The 17,828-nt window shown below is 39.4% G+C and overlaps 4 protein-coding genes across 6 annotated transcripts; 2 read left to right on the forward strand and 2 right to left on the reverse strand.

The window, feature by feature from the left end:
- The first annotated feature begins 1,118 nt into the window (after positions 1 to 1,118).
- On the forward strand, positions 1,119 to 3,146 carry LOC109149568 (protein NRT1/ PTR FAMILY 4.4-like). The gene is made up of 4 exons (XM_019297395.1): positions 1,119 to 1,231; positions 1,317 to 1,534; positions 1,623 to 2,185; positions 2,274 to 3,146. The coding sequence occupies exons 1-4, from the start codon at positions 1,138 to 1,140 to the stop codon at positions 3,097 to 3,099; spliced, it is 1,701 nt and encodes a 566-aa protein (XP_019152940.1). The 5' UTR covers positions 1,119 to 1,137; the 3' UTR covers positions 3,100 to 3,146.
- Positions 3,147 to 4,396: 1,250 nt separating this feature from the next.
- Positions 4,397 to 7,012, reverse strand: LOC109149571 (thylakoidal processing peptidase 1, chloroplastic-like). 3 transcript variants are annotated; one of them, XM_019297398.1, is made up of 6 exons: positions 6,022 to 7,012; positions 5,453 to 5,518; positions 5,276 to 5,344; positions 5,104 to 5,190; positions 4,930 to 4,997; positions 4,397 to 4,823 (listed from the first exon to the last, which is right to left on the reverse strand). In XM_019297398.1, exons 1-6 carry the CDS (start codon positions 6,685 to 6,687, stop codon positions 4,703 to 4,705), a joined length of 1,077 nt encoding a protein of 358 aa, XP_019152943.1. In that variant the 5' UTR covers positions 6,688 to 7,012; the 3' UTR covers positions 4,397 to 4,702. The 3 variants fall into 3 exon arrangements, with proteins under 3 accessions (XP_019152943.1, XP_019152944.1, XP_019152945.1); XM_019297399.1 differs by lacking the exon at positions 5,453 to 5,518; XM_019297400.1 differs by lacking the exons at positions 5,276 to 5,344; positions 5,453 to 5,518.
- Positions 7,013 to 12,300: 5,288 nt separating this feature from the next.
- Positions 12,301 to 15,776, forward strand: LOC109149570 (lysine histidine transporter-like 8). The gene is made up of 5 exons (XM_019297397.1): positions 12,301 to 13,126; positions 14,031 to 14,164; positions 14,251 to 14,678; positions 14,857 to 14,988; positions 15,094 to 15,776. Exons 1-5 carry the CDS (start codon positions 12,738 to 12,740, stop codon positions 15,577 to 15,579), a joined length of 1,569 nt encoding a protein of 522 aa, XP_019152942.1. The 5' UTR covers positions 12,301 to 12,737; the 3' UTR covers positions 15,580 to 15,776.
- Positions 15,777 to 16,556: 780 nt separating this feature from the next.
- LOC109149572 (dof zinc finger protein DOF1.6-like) lies at positions 16,557 to 17,465 on the reverse strand. Its single transcript, XM_019297402.1, has one exon. The coding sequence runs from the start codon at positions 17,354 to 17,356 to the stop codon at positions 16,682 to 16,684; it is 675 nt and encodes a 224-aa protein (XP_019152947.1). The 5' UTR covers positions 17,357 to 17,465; the 3' UTR covers positions 16,557 to 16,681.
- Positions 17,466 to 17,828: the final 363 nt, after the last annotated feature.

A 17,828-nucleotide genomic window follows, 5' to 3' on the forward strand; every position in this document is an offset into this window, starting at 1 on the left:
TTTTGTGATTCTAAGATTTCTAGTAAGTAAATCAATTTATGTTGTCCATAACTGAACGACTTGAATCAAGAAGACCAATATATTGTTTCCACTGAAAGTCGAACTTGTAAACATGTAATTACCAAATCAACAGTTTAATGAACTTATTTAGGGCTGGAATTACCTTGTAATATTCCTTTCCCATTTTGTAAATTGGGAAAAAAGAAGGATGACGTGAGAATATAATATATAAAATATAAATTTATGTTATTACTATTAATTTGAACAGAAACTATCGTACTAATTTTATTTCAAAGTTAACAACATATTTTGGATTCAAAACTTGTTAACACAAAATACATTTATTAGTGATTTTGTTGATGCATGAACTTATGTTCAACTATTGTTGGTTGTTAAACAATCATCAATCATGGTTGTCACATTGAATCTTGCTTCCAACCGTTAAGGCATTGTTCAACCTCATATCCAAAACATGCATTATATTTGCCGTTATTAGTTATTTGGTAAAATAGTTAGCTTATCTGCTAATTTTATTATAAATTGTGGAAAATTCTGATTAAGATTGGCTAAAAAAAAAGTAATTGAAAGATTAAATATGGTAGAAATTTAATAATCACGCATTAAATGTAAAAAAAAATTGAGTGTCATTGATTAAATGTAAGAAAGATCCCTAGAAAGGTTAGGGATGGAGAAATAGCTCACCTTTTAATTATTGGATGGTTGAGTTTTTGAATGACATGCATGCACTAATTCACATGTGTTTCTTAAATATAGTCAAAGGTTATGTCTACCAAAGAAGTCAGAAGGTGCAGGTAGATGTTCCTTTAATTTAATGATCATAGGAACCATAAAAGTTTCAATCATAATAAGTTAAGCAACAAAAACATCACACCTTTGACTCTCAGTTTCTTCAATTACAAAGATGCCACACATATGATTCCTTTCTGCCTTGTTTGTCATTGTGTGGGTACTTAATGCCCATTCCTTACATATATAAACCGTCATTTCCATTATCTTGTACACTCAAGCTTCCATAACTTCAAACAAAATGGTAATATAGCAAGACCGGAGACGTGAGGGCCCTTAAGTTTGGGGTTTAAACTTATAACTGCATTATAGTTTTCGTTAATTAATTGTATGATCTTTGCGCAGGGACTTTGCAGAGATGTCAAGAATCAGCCTGGGCAGCCTGCGAGGCGGGGAGGAAATAGAGCTGCTATTTTTGTATATGGTAAAAAAGAAAGAAAAAAAAAAAGTATTCGTTTCTCACACGTTATAAGTTTATGGTATTGATCGAATTTGTTTGTCGTGTGTAGCTATGGCGGCAATTGACACGATGGCGTTTATCTCGAATGGAGTAAGCCTGGTGACATACTTCTCTGGGTACATGAACTTCAGCATCACAAAATCAGCCACCACCGTGACTAACTTCATGGGGACAGCCTTTTTAGTGTCACTATTTGGGGCCTTTCTGTCAGACACTTACCTATCCAGATTCAAGACCTGTGTACTTTTCGGGTGCTTTGAAGTTATGGTACGTACTAAAAGTGTACTAAAAGTCTAAACTGATAGTTAGATATGAACTGACAGAACCTGAACGTAACATGAAACTGCAATTCCAGGGATATGCAGTTCTTGCAGTCCAAGCACATTTCCACCAGTTAAGGCCCCATCCTTGCAATGGCACGCCCCCGAGCCAAATGGATCAGTGCCAGCCAGCAAAGGGAGGCGAAATCGCGATCCTGTTCGGGGGGCTTTACCTGGTTGCATTTGGCACCAGTGGGGTGAAAGCTGCCTGCCCATCACTGGGGGCAGATCAGTTTGATGAAAATGACCCAAAGGAGGCTGGAAAGCTTTCAAGCTACTTCAACTGGTTCTTGTTCTTCCTCACAATTGGTGGCATGCTTGGGGTCACATTCTTGGTCTGGATTAGTGATAACCAGGGCTGGGATTGGTCCTTCGCTGTCTGCAGCATAGCGGTTGGAATGGCGATCCTGTTCTTAACCCTGGGGAAATCATTGTACCGGAACAATGTCCCCAAGGGAAGCCCCATTCTTCGCATTCTGCAGGTGTTTGTTGCAGCCTTCAGAAAGAGGAATCTGCCATTGCCGGAGAATGAAGCAGACTTGCATCAGATTCCTGACAAGGAACCAGTTGAAATCCTTAAAAGAACAGATCAATTAAAGTCTGAGTTTGCATTTTGATACAAAACAACAAAATACTTTAGTTACATATGAATAATCAATTAAAGTCTGAGTTTGCATTCTTGACAGATTCCTGGACAGGGCAGCAATCCGGAACCAAGAAACAAACACTTCATCTTTACAGGGATCCTGGAATCTTTGTACAGTGACACAAATCGAAGAGACAAAGATTGTGGTTCGGATGGTTCCCATTATAACCAGTACCATTTTCATGAACACCTGTTTAGCTCAGCTCCAGACATTCACAATCCAACAGAGCACAACCATGGACAGAAACCTGGGAGGCTTCCAGGTTCCAGGAGCCTCAATACCGGTAATTCCGTTACTGTTCATGTTCGTCCTGATACCAATTTACGAGCGGGTTTTCATCCCGGTGGCGCGGAGCTTCACGGGGATACCCTCCGGCATACGCCAGCTGCAGCGCATCGGGGTCGGGCTGGTCCTGTCGGCGGTGTCCATGGCGGTGGCGGGCGCGGTGGAGACTCACCGGAAAAACGCGGTGGTGCCGGTGAGTGTGTTCTGGCTGGGGATCCAGTACGCCATATTCGGAATGGCGGACATGTTCACGCTGGTGGGGCTGTTGGATTTTTTCTACACGGAGAGCTCTGCCGGGATGAAGTCTCTGAGCACCGCCATTTCTTGGTGTTCGTTGGCTTTTGGGTACTTCATGAGCTCCGTGGTGGTGGAGGTGGTGAACAAGGCGAGTGGCGGCTGGCTGGCCGACAATAACCTTAACAGGGACAAACTTGACTACTTCTACTGGCTGCTGGCTGGTTTGAGTGTTGTGAATTTTGGGTTTTATTTGGTGTGCGCTTCGTGGTATAAGTATAAAGAGGTGGAAGTGAGGCAAGATCAAGAACATCCCAAAGCAAAGATTGAAATGGGATTAGTTTAGTAATTATAGACTCGGTTAAGTTAATGATGTTCTAATTCAAAATATTAATGTGTAATACACAGTTAATTATGCTTTATGGTGTTGCTATTTGTACCACTCTTTGATCAAAGGAGTATTAAAATATCTTGGAATTGTAAAAATGTAAAAAATTTTAATAATTATATAGGTGGTGTAAATAACTAAATGGGGACACATTTTACAATTTGCGCCACTTTGATCAAATTTACAATTAATAATTTTTTAATTCAAAATTTAATTAATTAAAACATTAAAAAAAAAAAAATCCCGTCACCTCCTCCGGTGAGGGACTGCCTTCTCACCGGAGAAGCCTAGTGGGTTGCCTTCTTATTGAAGGCGACCCAAGTAGATTGATCTTATTGTTGTGGTAGATTCATCTTATTGTTGTTGTTGTTACAACTTATCTAACAATAGCTGAGTCCAGAATGGAAAGGAAGGTTACAGGCTAGCAAGTGAAATTGCATACATTTTGTTTGTTTGTTTGTTTGTTTTTTTTTTTTTTTTTTTTTTTTTTTGAGAAGTACATTTTATTTGTTCAATTCAATAACTTAATTGCAACTTCTTTTTTTTTTTTTTTTTTTTTTTTTGCCTAATTGCGTTTTAAAGTTCCGTTCAGTGGGCCAATTCAACCCTTGTTCCTATTCATTTTAATCCACAATAAAACCTGGAATTATAGGAGAACACCCATGTATAATTAGGGATGTAAATGAGCCAAGCCGCTCGCGAGTCGCTTGTGAGCGGTCCAGTCAACGCTCGGCTCGAACTCGGTCAAAATCGCACTCGGCTCGAGCTCGAGCAGCTCGTGGATTAAACGAGCCGAGTTTAGGTATTGTAGGCTCGCGGCTCGACGAGCCGCTTGCGAGCTTTATAATATATTATATAATATATAATATAATTATATTATATTTAGTATATAAAAATAATAATTAGGGGAGGGAAATTAAAATACTTTAATAATTATGTATGGATAAAAGTCATAAAACAAAGTAGTTTAAATTTTAAATCAAACAGGTCAAATTCGAGATCAAAATTGAGCTCAAATTCGAGCCTAAACTCGATCTCGAGTTCAGGCTCAAATTCGAACTCGAACTCGAGCTCGAGCAGCTCGACAATTGCCGAGCTCGAGTTCGAGCATCAGTTCACGAGCTCGAACAAGCTCGAGCTCGAACTCGAGCAGTACTATCATTGATGAGCACAAGCATAAGCATACCCATACTCGGGCTTGGCTCGACTCGTTTACACCCCTATTATGCATAGTAAACTAATTGGCACCTTCAAAAAATAAAAGGAAAAACTATATATACAAGTCTTTTTCTCATTTAACAAGAAGTTAAAAACTAGCCAAAGATCGGCCTTTCATAAACAATTACAAAACATCAATGGATTCAACAAATGGGAACAATATAAATCCATCAAAACATAGCCTAAAGCTTCACCCAACGCAGGGGTGGTTAGGGTTTTCACTATTCACAGCCGAAGAAACCAGCGAGATCGAGTGGGCTGGAAAAGTGATGACAAAAGAATCAAGAGATGCAGTGAGCCGTCAGAGATCTTCCCTCCACAGAGCCCTGGGAAGTGGGAAGGGTCAACAAAAGGCCACATCTTTCCTCTCTATCTGTGAGCTATGCAGAGTGCTCGACACTTTCGAAGGAGGCCAGTACCGGAAAACTGAGCGCCCAATGATGTTTTCAATGGGAAGAGGACCCCTGAAAGTAACAGATCGAGAAGGTTTAATTACCAATAGATATGCAACACAAATATATGAAGCAAATTTATAAAAGCTGACAAAGAACAAAACTTATAATATAGTACCAGATATGAGAGTCGAGGCTGATGTTGCGGTTGTCCCCCAACACAAACACACACCCTTCGGGAACAAGCTAGACAATAACCGAAAGAGAGAGTTAGTTCTGCCGGATAAATGCATCATAGTTAGAAGTAACACACTGCCCATAAAGTTGTATGTAGATTAAGACAGGGCTTTACCATTTGTTCCATTTCATAAGTAATAGGTTCCAGAATGAATTCCTCATCCTCAGCAATGTCATTCACATACAATTTGCCATCACGAACCTATAAAAAGCACGAACATGTTAAGATCAAAGAGATTAAAACATGCGATAATGTGAACAAGAACCCTCATCAGACAGGAACTTACTTCGACATAATCACCAGCTATTGCTACAACACGTTTTATAAAGACATCTCCCGAACCAACACCAAACTCCTGCAAGGTACATTCGAAATGTCAACTTAATGATGGAGTACAAAGGGCAATGGCTAGAAAAGATGCTCCGGAAGTATGAGAAACTAATTGAGACATTCTGTAAGATACCTGGAGATTTGGAGCTTTGAATATCACAATATCTGAAACTTCAGGATCCCTAAAAACGTATGAAACCTGAAATCCAAGATAGAGTATAAGTATCCATGCAACAAAAGCATCTACATACTATCTCAAATTTGTCCCAAACCCCACACCCCAAATTTTTTTTTTGAGTGCTACTTACTCGGTTACAATTTCTCAACCTACTGAAGCTCAAAGAGTCCATGCCCCCACACTAGAGTTCGAACCTGTGACCTCCCATTTGGGAGAGCCACAGTTACGTGGCTTGACCACAAGGTCTTTGGTTCCTAAATAGGGATCACTCCAACCAAATTGGTAAGACTGTTGACTTGGTAGGTTACAAGTTCAACTCCAAACGGGAGGGGCCTATGGGCTGATCAGGGCAATATAGACTGATTTACCTTAGCTAAGGGTCACAAGAAAATTTTCATACTAATTCAAGAACTAAATCACATAAGGAATCAAGAATTCAATGGCAGTTCTGATTATTGTAAAAGATAATGCAATAACTATCATTCTATCAATCCAAAAGAATTAGGGAAAGGAGGAAATTATACCTTTTCTGCCATGATGCGATCACCCACATCAAGAGTAGGGTACATAGAAGCAGAAGGAATGGACCTTGGCTCTGCCAGAGAAGACTTAAACAGAATACTGACACTCAAAGCTGTGAAGGCGGCCTTTGCATCCTCCGAGCAGATATTAAACAGCTTCGAGAACCAAGTCCCCTTCGACATAGCCTCCGAGACAGTAACCTCTTTGCTCCGTTTAGCTACTGTCCCGCCCTTATCCACCTCAGTACTGGCCGGAGCAGCGGCGGCCGTCATGTCAGACTCGCTACAGGGCAACCACTTGGAGCCTTGCAGAAACGGGACGATCGACGCCCGCCTGAGAGGCGAAACGCCGCAAACCCCAGGAGATGAAACCGACGAGGACTTCATCAGCGAAATCAATCCAACAACCAGCGGGGACGTCGAATTCCCGCCGAGAATCTCATCCGCGAGCGTCGAGTACATCGACGCCCTAGCCGGCGACGAGTAAGGGCCAGCGGGCTTGGGCCGTCGGAAATCGGAGGAGGGCTTGGAATCGGGTTTCTGGAAGAAGCGGGAACGGGCGGAGCAGCACTCATGGAAGAATCGGCAGCTGCCCACCTTGGAGGAAGCCGAAGACGCAATGTTTTGGGCTAAGTAGCCGGAGTAAGTAACGGTGAACCGGATCGCCATAACAACTAATTGTAAGAAGCTCAGAAACAAATAAAAAATAGTGGGTTCGAAGAGTAACGGTGAGGAGACTACAGAGAACCCTAAAAGAAGCCGAGAAATTGCATTGTAATCGACGAAATCAGTGAGCTTGAATCCGCAACGATGAATTGAAAGGTTAGATCAAACGCCTGGAAAGAAAAACCGGAATCAATTCCACCAAATCGGACGGGAATCTCAAAGTCAAACTCTCGGAGATGGTGGCGTTGACTAGATATCTCCCAGAGGAGAAACTCCGGGAGGGAGAAGCAGAGGTTCAGTTGCAGAGTTGGTGACGCGAAGAAACTGGGAAGCGTTCTGGGACTATAAGGTGGCTACTCATGGTAAAGTACCTAAGTGCCCCTCTTGATTCATATAATTACAGAAATACCACTCTCACTTTTCATTTACTTCATATTAATTAATGTCCCGTAATTTTGGTTGTAATGAAGGGCAAATGTTAGTGTTAGTAGTTTGACTTTGACTCGGCGAACCATACAGGAAGTTTCTTGCAACTTTCTTCTCCCAAAGACGTGCTCATACATGTCAGTATAAATAGACAAAAAGACCCTCTTGAGTGTGTTAACACCGGAGTAGTTGTGGTTAACGATATGGGCAGACTTGGTATTTAATCCATTATCAATTAAGGCCATATATTATGGATTATTATAGATAAAAAGAGAAGTAAATAATTAAATAATAAATTATCGTAATAGTACCCCTCACATACTTTAACTTTCTAATTGAAAATAGAAAATTGTGATGCATCTTCTAAGGTGATGAGATAAATACACATTCACTATTTAAAAATATAATCAAATAAATTTTATTTCTGTGTAATAATCTTCAAATTACATATGAGTGACAAATTGATTAGAAAAATTCTATTCAATTAACTCAATCAAGAGAATATATTAATAATAATAAAATGCATAAAATAATTTATCGTCAATTTTGTTTTTTTTTTTCTTTCTTTCTTCTTAAATTAATGAAAAAAATATACCATTCAAATTATAAATTATAAAATAGAATAAAAGTGAGACAAAATGAAGCATTGCTCATTGGCATGTGAGTATCTACTATCTACTTTTTGGAGGGTCCAGAAGCAACTCCATACCCATATAATGACGCAAGCGCATACACAAGCAAAGGTAACCGGATTAAGTTAGTTATTAATTTATAAATTAATCTCTTGTGCGCATATAGGACTAAGATCTGACCAATGAATTGATTACGCGACTCACGATTTACTTCAGCAGTGACTATAGTAACGAGATCTTATGAGCTAATAAAAGTTACAAATATCCGATCAATCATAACTGAATTTGGTGTTAAAAAGCTATTTAAAAAAAAAAGAGATTATTTTACTAACTTAGCAAAAAAACGTATTTTGTTAATTAAGGTAAGAAATCTTCATAAATTCTGCTGATTAATGCCTCTGAATATGTGAATTTATCCGTTTTAATATGGGCGAATTGAAATGCCTCTTTGAAGCTCACTCATCACCTAGGTTCAAACAAGTAAAGAACCGGACTGAATTTCCCATCAATAGTAACGACACAGATGCAATGAATCTTTGACTTATCTTCATTTGATTATTGTGTGGGTCACATGATGATGATGATGCCCAAATGTGATTGGTTTGCTACGTTGTTCATTTGCACTTGTAGACCGCTGCCAGGTAGACCGAAGATGCCGAGCCTCCGCCATCTTTTCAGCTCACCACACACCAAATTCTCTCCTTTTTGAATTATCTTCAACATACAGTGTTATATATATGTACATGTGAAACTTTTGTATTCATTCACTTCAACGATATCATTAATCAATAATGGTTCGGGTAGCCCGCAGGGGTAAATCAATTAGTCATAAAGGTGAAGTTTGAGACGAATGATTAGGGATCGAGTATCACCAACAGCAGTATAAGAGTAACCTTTCAAAGTAAGAGGGGGCTCATTGCGCGCAGTAAGCGAAAGGTTTAGCCTCTCAAAACGACGGGTGGCTGCCGGTCACTCCGTTTAAAAAAAAAAATTTGTAAAATTTATTATTAAAATTTGTTTAAAATGCCAACTCAGTTGCCATGTAAGAGAGTAACCTGCTATCAGGTAAAATTGCATACAATTGGAGTGTTCAGTGGCCTAATTGCATTTTCAGGTTATGTTCAGTGGCCAATTTGAACCTTATTCCTAAATTCAATTGTTGCAGGACTGGGGTCTACATTGCATTGTGGACCCTGGTTCAAATTGGATTTTGCATCTGCTGTTAACATATTATGTGTCAGTTAATAAATTATGTATTTATTACAAGTTAAAATATTATGTTATGTGTCCATAGTTAAAAATAATAATCTTAATATCATTTTAAACTAGAGTCCACAATACAAGATGAATCCTAATCCATGGTATAATTTTTTATATAAATTCTAGATGTTTGAAACCCCTATATGGTTTTACATAAGCCCATGATGCAAGATGAGTTTTGAGCTTGCTGTGCCTTTAGCAAATTTTGGCCCAAGAAGAAAATGCCCATCATCAAAATAAATTATGCTGTACATCCGTGTGCACCATGACGGATGTAAAAACGACGTCGTTTTGATTAAAAACGCGCGTTTCATTTTTTTTAAAAAAAATCAATTTTGATTCCCATCAACAGCATTAAGTGGGACGCGCGTTTTTAGTCAAAACAACGCGCGTTTGCATCCGTATGCACCATGCATGGTGCACACGGATGCACAGCATAACAATTGCAAAATCTCTTCGAAATTCGGGTCACAAATAAAGCATACTCCGTAATATTTACAAAGAGTTAATTTTACTTTTGGTCTTAAATTTATAAGTAATAATACATTTTTAGTTATTCTTTTTCGTGACATTCCCATTTGGTCTTAGTATTATTGTAGCATGATCATTTTTAGTACTTCGTCAACAAAATGATTAAAATGTCGTTAAATATAAAGACATTTTGATTTTTTTTTTTTATACAAAGTGAGTTGACACGCTATATTTTTATTTTTCTTTTATTGAGTTATAAAAAATTAATAATTGAAGACCTAAAATTTCATATATTTTATAAAATTTTAACAATTTTATTTACTAAGGATAAAAAATAAAATGAACTCTGTTGGTTTTAGGGTTTTTAGACCCAGGGAGATCCAACACAACCGTGGTTGGTGGATTCACCGTTTAGATAAAGCTATGAACTGGTAGAAAGAAATGGCTATGACTCTTCGTGTATTTTCAGTATTCTCTTTGAGCGACCGGACTTGGCTGCCTCTACACACCTTGAGGGGCTTCTTTTATAGTGGGTCACCTTTACTAATATTAAAGATGTACATTAAAGTGCTATAATGTGGCCTCATTACTCTTAAAGGACGTTAGGCTGCCGTTATTAGGCTTCCCTAACGACCTGTTTGATCATGCCTTAAAGGGGCTCTTAAATGCCAACAGCTACTTGAGCCGACTCCTTGCTCGAGCCGACCCCTTGCTTGTACTGATCCTCTACTCGTGCCGACTTCCTGGACTTGCTTCACAGCTATATTTTGGACTTTCCTTTCTAATATTTTAATGGGCCATTTCTTTTATTTTATCCTGTCTTTCTCCCTCTGGGGCCAGGCCCATTGAGTCCGCACCCCATCAAACTCTATTTACAAAATTAATATAGGGTCCGTTTGGAAAGCAGGAAAATGACTTATGGAAATTGAGTCATTTTCCTTTCCTGTGTTTGGCTGCAAAATGGAAAACTGTCTTTTGGTGTTTGGCTCATTTTCTGAAAATGATGTAGAATTGTATAATTAAACATTTTATATAATTAATTATTTTGTTTAAAATATATAAAATTTACAATAATATTCTAAATAATAATATTTATTTTTAAAAATCAAATAACATTATTTATTAAAAAATTAAAAAAAAAATATTAATTGGTTTCCGGCGTTGGTTTCCGCCGGAAACCATATGGTTTCCAGCGTGGAAACCAAGATCTGGGCGGAAACCAAATGTTTTTTTTTTTTAACCTATGGTTTCCGGCGGAAACCTGTCGGAAACTAGTGAGCCTAAAAGCTAGAGGATGAAGATGTCAATGAAGATGAAAAAAGTCAATGTTTTTTACGTGAAGAAATGAAGAAGTCAATATCCGGAAAATGACTTCCCCTTTTTTTAAGGGGAAGTTATTTTCCTTAAAAATGGATCTATTTTTCATTGACCAAATTCTATTTTTCATTGACTTGAGCATTTTCCTTCTTGCCAAACACAGAAAACCCGAAAAATGATTTTCCGAGTTTCCAAACACACCCATAATGTTCAAATAAAAAGTGAGAACATGAGTGTTTGATTGCTTTCGGTGCATGAGGAGTGAGGAGGGGCAGTCATAATTTTATAAATGCAAAATTCACTTATTCTGTCTCCAGGCGTGACAATGGAGGCTCCCTGCAACTGTGGGCCCGCTTCTGGTCTTCTGCTTCTCTGTCTCCCAATCTCATATTCAAAAAAAGACTTTAACTCGGGTTTAGTTCAATAATCACTATTTAAATGAATAGACCAATGTTTAAATATCAACAATTGTAGTGTGAAATTATGTTTAAAGTAGTCAGATTTTCTGTGGACACTAATATTTTGACTTTATTTGTTGAATTATTGAGTTATTGTGATTTTATATTCTTCCAAATGCTTTGTCAAGTCAAAATGTGGGGAACTTTTTGTTGGATTAGTTGTGTTAATAATACAATGAATATGTCGAGATTAAGCACGTATGAAAAACAAATTGGGAATTTGGATCTTCTTGTTGCTTCTTTTTAACTGTAGAATTTCCCAGTTTGAAATGAGGTAAACGACAATGCATTCAAACAGAACAACAAAAATATGTCAGACTAACAAAGACGTTGACGGTTCCACTCTCGTCGTACCTGCAAAGTGCAAACATTCCTATTTGACCATTGATTCGTCCCTATTTAAAGGTAAATTGAGTGAAATTATTGTTGTGACTTTAATTAATTAATTTTTTATTTAAGAAAACCCAATTAAATTAGTATAGGTAGTTAACTCAAAGAAAAAAGATTAATAGATAATTTTGAAGAATGAAATTTGCAATCTTGCGATTACCAAGAACAATTTAGGTGGATTATTCTGTTTGAATGTATAATCTTAATACGTACATATTGGTATGTCTAATCTTAAAAGTTCATGATCTTTTGTATTATTATTGTCAGTCTTGTAGCTCATTTATCTAGTTCGTCTGAGTACCCAGTTCAAACAATCTCATAGCCTTTTGGTGTTATTGCTCGTCTAGTGTACAATATTTTACATATAATACATTTATTTAATTCGTCTTGACAACTTACAATCTTTTAGTGTTGTCATATGTCTAATATATTATCTAGTTATGTATAATTCATTTATCTAGTGCTTCTGAATGTTAAGTTGCGATAACGAATGATGAATCTTTTGTAATTTCATGTCATTAATTGATTAGATTCAATTGAAATATTAAATCACATTTAAAAATTAGATAAAAAGGAATGAGATTTTAGTTTTTTGAAGAATATATTTATAGCAAGAATGATGTTTAGCTGGCTTAATCATTCTCCATTAGTTACTATATATTATTTATATGCCAACCATTGTTGTTGCAGTCACTCACTCACTCACGCAGTGTCTTGAAATCCATAAAGCAGAATATTGTATGTGTCTCGCACAGCCGCCACGCCTGTCCCGCCACCGCCACCGTCGCTCCTCCTCGAGATTGCTGCCGCAAACATCCCCACAACGGAAAAACCGAAAAAGTTTTGGTTTTTGCGAACTCTCATATATATACGTACCCACACTATCACTTTCACCTTATAGAATATATGTAGAGTAAGAGTAGAGTCCCACACTGATTGCATGTGCATCTCAGTCTGCGATATTCTCTGACTCACCCAGAAAAGATGACAAAAGTGGCGTAGGAACAAGAAAGCATCAGCTGAAGATACGAACAAACAAAAAGCTTTCTAAGGGTACGTGAAAGAAAGAAAGAAAGGCCATCCATTTCTGCTGCTAGTGATGGAGGAGAGGCCGGAGACGGAGCTGATATCGATACCGGCGACGCCGCGGGCGTCGACGCCGGAGATACTGACGCCGTCGGGGCAGAGGTCACCTCGGGCACAGACGTCGACGGGGGCGTCGAAGGAGGCGAAGTCATGGACGCCGACTTCGTTCATTTCGCCTCGGTTCTTGAGCCCGATTGGAACGCCGATGAAAAGGGTGCTGATAAACATGAAGGGTTACTTGGAGGAGGTGGGGCATCTCACCAAGCTCAACCCCCAAGACGCATGGCTTCCCATCACCGAGTCCCGGAATGGGAATGCTTACTATGCTGCTTTCCATAATCTCAATGCTGGTGTTGGCTTCCAAGCTTTGATCTTGCCAGTTGCTTTCTCTTTTCTTGGATGGTATATCTTAGCTTCTTCAATTCTCTGCCCTCAATCTCTATTAATCATTTACTTTGCTTTCTCTTACCTTGTGCCTGTCTGCAAATCTGCAACCTTAACTTATATCCACTGTTTCTGTTTGCTTACCACTTAGCTAGCATCAAAGATTGCCATTGAGTTATTATGATTTACTACGATTTTTTAGTCCACTATCGTGTTAGGTCAGGGTGTGGGGCTCTGGGGGCTGGACAAGAGAATTTCGCCATTGTGGGCAAAGTTTGTTGTCTCTTTCTTTCCCTCTGGACCACCCTCTACCTCATTGGCTGGTGGGACTACCCAATTAAATGTTTTGTATCATTGTAGATTTCTTTTCTGACTGCTTTATCCAACTTTCATCATAGATTTGACAAGAATAATGATCCCTAAGGCATTCATTTTCTCATTTGCTTTTTTCTTTCAAATGGGTCTAGCCTTGTTTTTGTTTTCATCATCTTTTGAAACAGTTGATAGTGGCATTGTGCTTGACTGGTTTTTGGGTTGTCATTGGCTATTATTAGCTTTAATTCTCTTTTTACTCATTAGCTCCATTGCAATGAGCCAGTTTGTATGCTTTATCCCCTTTGACTGTTCAAGAAGTAGAGAGTAGAAGCTTAAGTGTGATCTTGATAAGTACAGATGAGTAAACTAATGCCGCTTTTTGTCCATCAAGTATTGTGAGAATAGAGATTAGTCCATTAACTTCAATGGTTGGGCACTTTTAGCCTCGGATCATAATTTAGAATGATAGCAGGCAATCAAACTTATGTTGGAAATATGGGTTTTAATTGCCAATTTATGGCGTGTTGATAATTGTCTACCTGGCTTATTTTGATATCAATATACCCAAAAGTACAAGAAAAACGATCTTCTTGTCTTCTAAATACAGGAGTTGGGGAATAATTTCGTTAACTATTGCCTATGTCTGGCAACTCTACACGCTATGGATTCTAGTTCAACTTCACGAAGCAGTTCCCGGGAAGAGATATAATAGATATGTAGAACTTGCAGAGGCTGCATTCGGTGAGAGTGTATCTATACTACTTCCTTGTTTCGACTAGCTTATCTGGAAATTACGTTTTCAATAAGGTTTTACTTGGGCTTTTCAGGAGAAAGGTTGGGCGTTTGGCTGGCTCTCTTCCCTACGGTGTACCTATCAGCTGGAACGGGAACAGCTTTGATTCTCATAGGAGGGGAAACCATGAAGCTGTTCTTTCAAATTGTGTGTGGTCCGCTCTGTTCATCGAATCCTTTAACGACTGTCGAATGGTATCTGGTTTTCACTTCTCTCTGTATTGTTCTATCACAACTCCCGAACCTCAACTCCATTGCAGGGCTGTCACTCGTGGGAGCGGTGACTGCCATCATTTACTCGACCTTGACATGGATCCTCTCTGTAAGCCAACCTAGACCACCGCCAATCTCGTATGAGCCTATTTCGTTGCCTACCCCTACAGCTTCTCTCTTTTCGGTCCTGAATGCACTTGGGATAGTGGCATTTGCGTTTAGAGGACACAATTTAGTGTTGGAAATTCAGGTACATATATATCAATTTCTCGGGATAGTTTCTTGTCATCTTTGAAGCTAAGAATTGAAGCATATGCTCCATCTAAAGTAAAAGTCTAAGCTGATAGTTGGATTGCACATTTATGTTTATGTTATATTATATGCTCAACACTAAGCTAGACGACTCGTTTCTTTTGTGGGCAATGTAGGCCACGATGCCATCAACCTTCAAGCACCCAGCTCATGTGCCAATGTGGAAGGGAGCAAAGGTTGCGTATTTCTTTATTGCATTGTGCCTGTTCCCTATTGCCATTGGAGGTTTCTGGGCTTATGGAAACCTTGTAAGTATTCCCATTTCCCTGGTTTCTGTTAAGAGTCCACATTGATAAAATAAGAGAGAACATATGGGTTTATAAGGCCATGAGTTAGACTAACATTTCTTGTAGATGCCTTCAAGTGGGATTCTGAGCGCGCTGTTTCAGTTTCACATTCACGATGTCCCAAGAGGTCTTTTGGCAATGGCGTTTCTCCTAGTCGTGTTCAGTTGCCTGAGTAGCTTCCAGATATACTCCATGCCTGGATTCGACAGCTTTGAAGCGGGCTACAGCAGCCGCACAAACAGGCCATGCCCCATATGGGTTCGGTCTGGCTTCCGAGTGTTCTATGGCTTCTTTTCATTCTTCATAGGCGTCGCACTCCCTTTCCTGTCGAGCTTCGCGGGGCTGCTAGGAGGACTCACGCTCCCAGTAACCTTCGCTTACCCATGCTTCATGTGGGCGCTTATAAAGAAGCCAACCAAGTACAGCTTTAGCTGGTACTTCCACTGGACCCTCGGTTGGCTGGGCATCGCCTTCAGCTTTGCCTTCACCATTGGAGGTATTTGGAGCATGGTGTATAATGGATTGAAGCTCAAGTTCTTTAAGCCTAGCTAGCTCAAATTAAACCTGGAAATGGGGTTTATTAGCAGTGTGAAATTTTCAAGAATATGGCTTGTTAATCTATGGTTTTATTTTATAGCTATCTTGGTAGGTAAAAATGTTGAGGGTAGTAGGAGTGTATGTGTGCATTTACTTGGATACTGCTTAAGTTCTTTTGATTGGATCTTGAATGCATATTTACCTTATTCTCATGCTTTTTTTGGAGTTAAATTCTTATTTGGGTTCAACTCAAAGGAACAAATCATTAGCATATCCTTATAGGATTGAAGTCGGTTAGACAGAATCTACCCACTTTGAACATAATTTCCACACTATCACTGTTGTCGAGATTCGAACTTTAGTCTCTTATCCTAAATACTGTCCACTAAACCAGTGAGCTAAGCCTGCACCGGTCTTTATGTATTACTCTGTTCATACTTTTGAATAACGGCAGCAGAATTTCATAATAATTCAAATAATAATAATATTGTGGGAATCCGAAACAAGACAAAAGAGCATCAACCTCAATGCAGGGAATTAAAAGTTGAAGGAGAAAACAGCAGAAATCAAGGTGTTTTTATAGGGGTACAAGTACAACCCCCCTTCCATTTAGGCTACGTTCTAGTTACATTGCATTCATTGCATTGCACCAAATCTTTCAATTCTTTGATTGACAGCCCAAAACTCCATTCACAATCACATTGCACATGCCATGCATTCAATTTGCAGGATAAGGGCGGTGACCAAGTTGAACCCACTACTACATTTGGTCTCATCATATCATCTACTCCACATGTGTTTTGATTTATATATGGTTTTTGAAAATTTTGGTCAAAATTAAGAATCACGACAAAAAATAAGGGCATAATCACCATATTGCTGTTCTAAATGTTTGAACTTTGGTCTTTTTTTTCAAATAATGTCTACTGAATCTGTGACCTAAGCCAGTGACGATATTGATATTTACTTTTGAAATTACTAATATCTCTTAATTGCATATTTGCATGAGTTGTACACTGATGGTTTGTCATAATTTGACTAAAGGGAAACATGGTCCAACAATATGATTAAGCAAATAATTAACCTTCCAAATTCTATGTTTAGTTCTTGATTGTGTTCAAGGTTTCCTCCCCGGTGCAGAAATGGAGAGCTCCGGCCAACCATAACAGTCGTCGCCGCCATCGGAAAGCCCTCCACCAATCTGCCACGCGTCGTCGTCGTTCCAGCTTGTAGCAGCCACGCCTCCGTTGACGTTAGCAGCTTCACCGCCATTGCCTCCGACAACTGGTTCGGCGGGCCAGTCGCAGAGCCCGAGCCCGAAGTCGAACTCGTCATGCAGCCCGCTCGGTTCTAGCCCGAGCCCGTACTCACCCAATGGGGAAAACTCAACGCCGCCGCCTCCCACCGGGGCAAAACTCTCAGTCTCCGACTCCGGCACTGCCTTGTTCAGATTCACCTCACGACCCGACCCGGGACTAATTCCAACCATCACGGGTGCCGGGGAACGGGCTGATCGAGCCGCGGCCGCCGCGACGGCGACAGTACGAGAGCGTTTTTTGGAGGGAGGCTTGCGGGTGGCGCCGCCGACGGGTACGTTCCGGAGGGCTCCGCCGCGGGTCCAGTAACGGCGGCAGGACTTGCAGAAGTGGCGGGGCTGACAGAGATTGTAGTTGTTGTAGTAGCAGAATTTGGTGTTGGTGGAGTCGCAACGTGGGCACGCCAAGTTCTTCTCCGCCGCCGCCTCCACTCCTCGAACTCTCGCCGGCCGTCTCTCTCCGCCGTCAGAAGACATTCCTCCCTGCTTCAGTTTGTTGGTTTCAGGTGGAAACAGCAAAAGAAGTTGAGAACAAAAGAGCAGAGTAAGTCTAAACGGGACAAATTTCGTTTTTTTGGAAAGTGGTTATATATATATATATAGAGAGAGAAATTTGAATATTAACATTTCACTTATTATTATTTAGAGTACATAGTAAAAAACCCAACTTTTATAGATTTCATTGTAATACGGAGTAACATCTACTTTTAGTAAATATAAAGTATTATTATGGATGACCACAACCGAGTTAATTAGACCATTGATTTTGTAATCATAAGAGTATGAGTTTATTTTCTAGTTTGAGCGATTTATTAGGTCTTTACCGGCTAAGATCACAAGGTCCGTGCACAAGAAATGCGATGTACGTGCAAGTAGTGTTTTCCATATAAAGTGTTATACAAGAGATGCTATATTGACAAGCTTTATCTCTGGACTCGTGTTATACAAG

The sequence above is a fragment of the Ipomoea nil genome, unplaced genomic scaffold (genome assembly GCF_001879475.1).
Source record: "Ipomoea nil cultivar Tokyo-kokei standard unplaced genomic scaffold, Asagao_1.1 scaffold2159, whole genome shotgun sequence".
NCBI lineage: Eukaryota > Viridiplantae > Streptophyta > Magnoliopsida > Solanales > Convolvulaceae > Ipomoea > Ipomoea nil.

Excerpts from the sequence above, each read along its gene's own strand:
- LOC109149568 (XM_019297395.1), top strand. The coding sequence starts at position 1,138 with ATGATCTTTGCGCAGGGACTTTGCAGAGATGTCAAGAATCAGCCTGGG. Across the intron at positions 1,232-1,316 it reads AGCTGCTATTTTTGTATATG|CTATGGCGGCAATTGACACG; the intron begins GTAAAAAAGAAA and ends TGTCGTGTGTAG. Across the intron at positions 1,535-1,622 it reads TCGGGTGCTTTGAAGTTATG|GGATATGCAGTTCTTGCAGT; the intron begins GTACGTACTAAA and ends CTGCAATTCCAG.
- LOC109149571 (XM_019297398.1), bottom strand. The coding sequence starts at position 6,687 with ATGGCGATCCGGTTCACCGTTACTTACTCCGGCTACTTAGCCCAAAAC. Across the intron at positions 5,519-6,021 it reads ATCGCATCATGGCAGAAAAG|GTTTCATACGTTTTTAGGGA; the intron begins GTATAATTTCCT and ends CTTGGATTTCAG. Across the intron at positions 4,824-4,929 it reads AGCCTCGACTCTCATATCTG|GGGTCCTCTTCCCATTGAAA; the intron begins GTACTATATTAT and ends TGTTACTTTCAG.
- LOC109149570 (XM_019297397.1), top strand. The coding sequence starts at position 12,738 with ATGGAGGAGAGGCCGGAGACGGAGCTGATATCGATACCGGCGACGCCG. Across the intron at positions 14,679-14,856 it reads ATTTAGTGTTGGAAATTCAG|GCCACGATGCCATCAACCTT; the intron begins GTACATATATAT and ends TGGGCAATGTAG. Across the intron at positions 14,989-15,093 it reads TCTGGGCTTATGGAAACCTT|ATGCCTTCAAGTGGGATTCT; the intron begins GTAAGTATTCCC and ends CATTTCTTGTAG.
- LOC109149572 (XM_019297402.1), bottom strand. The coding sequence starts at position 17,356 with ATGTCTTCTGACGGCGGAGAGAGACGGCCGGCGAGAGTTCGAGGAGTG.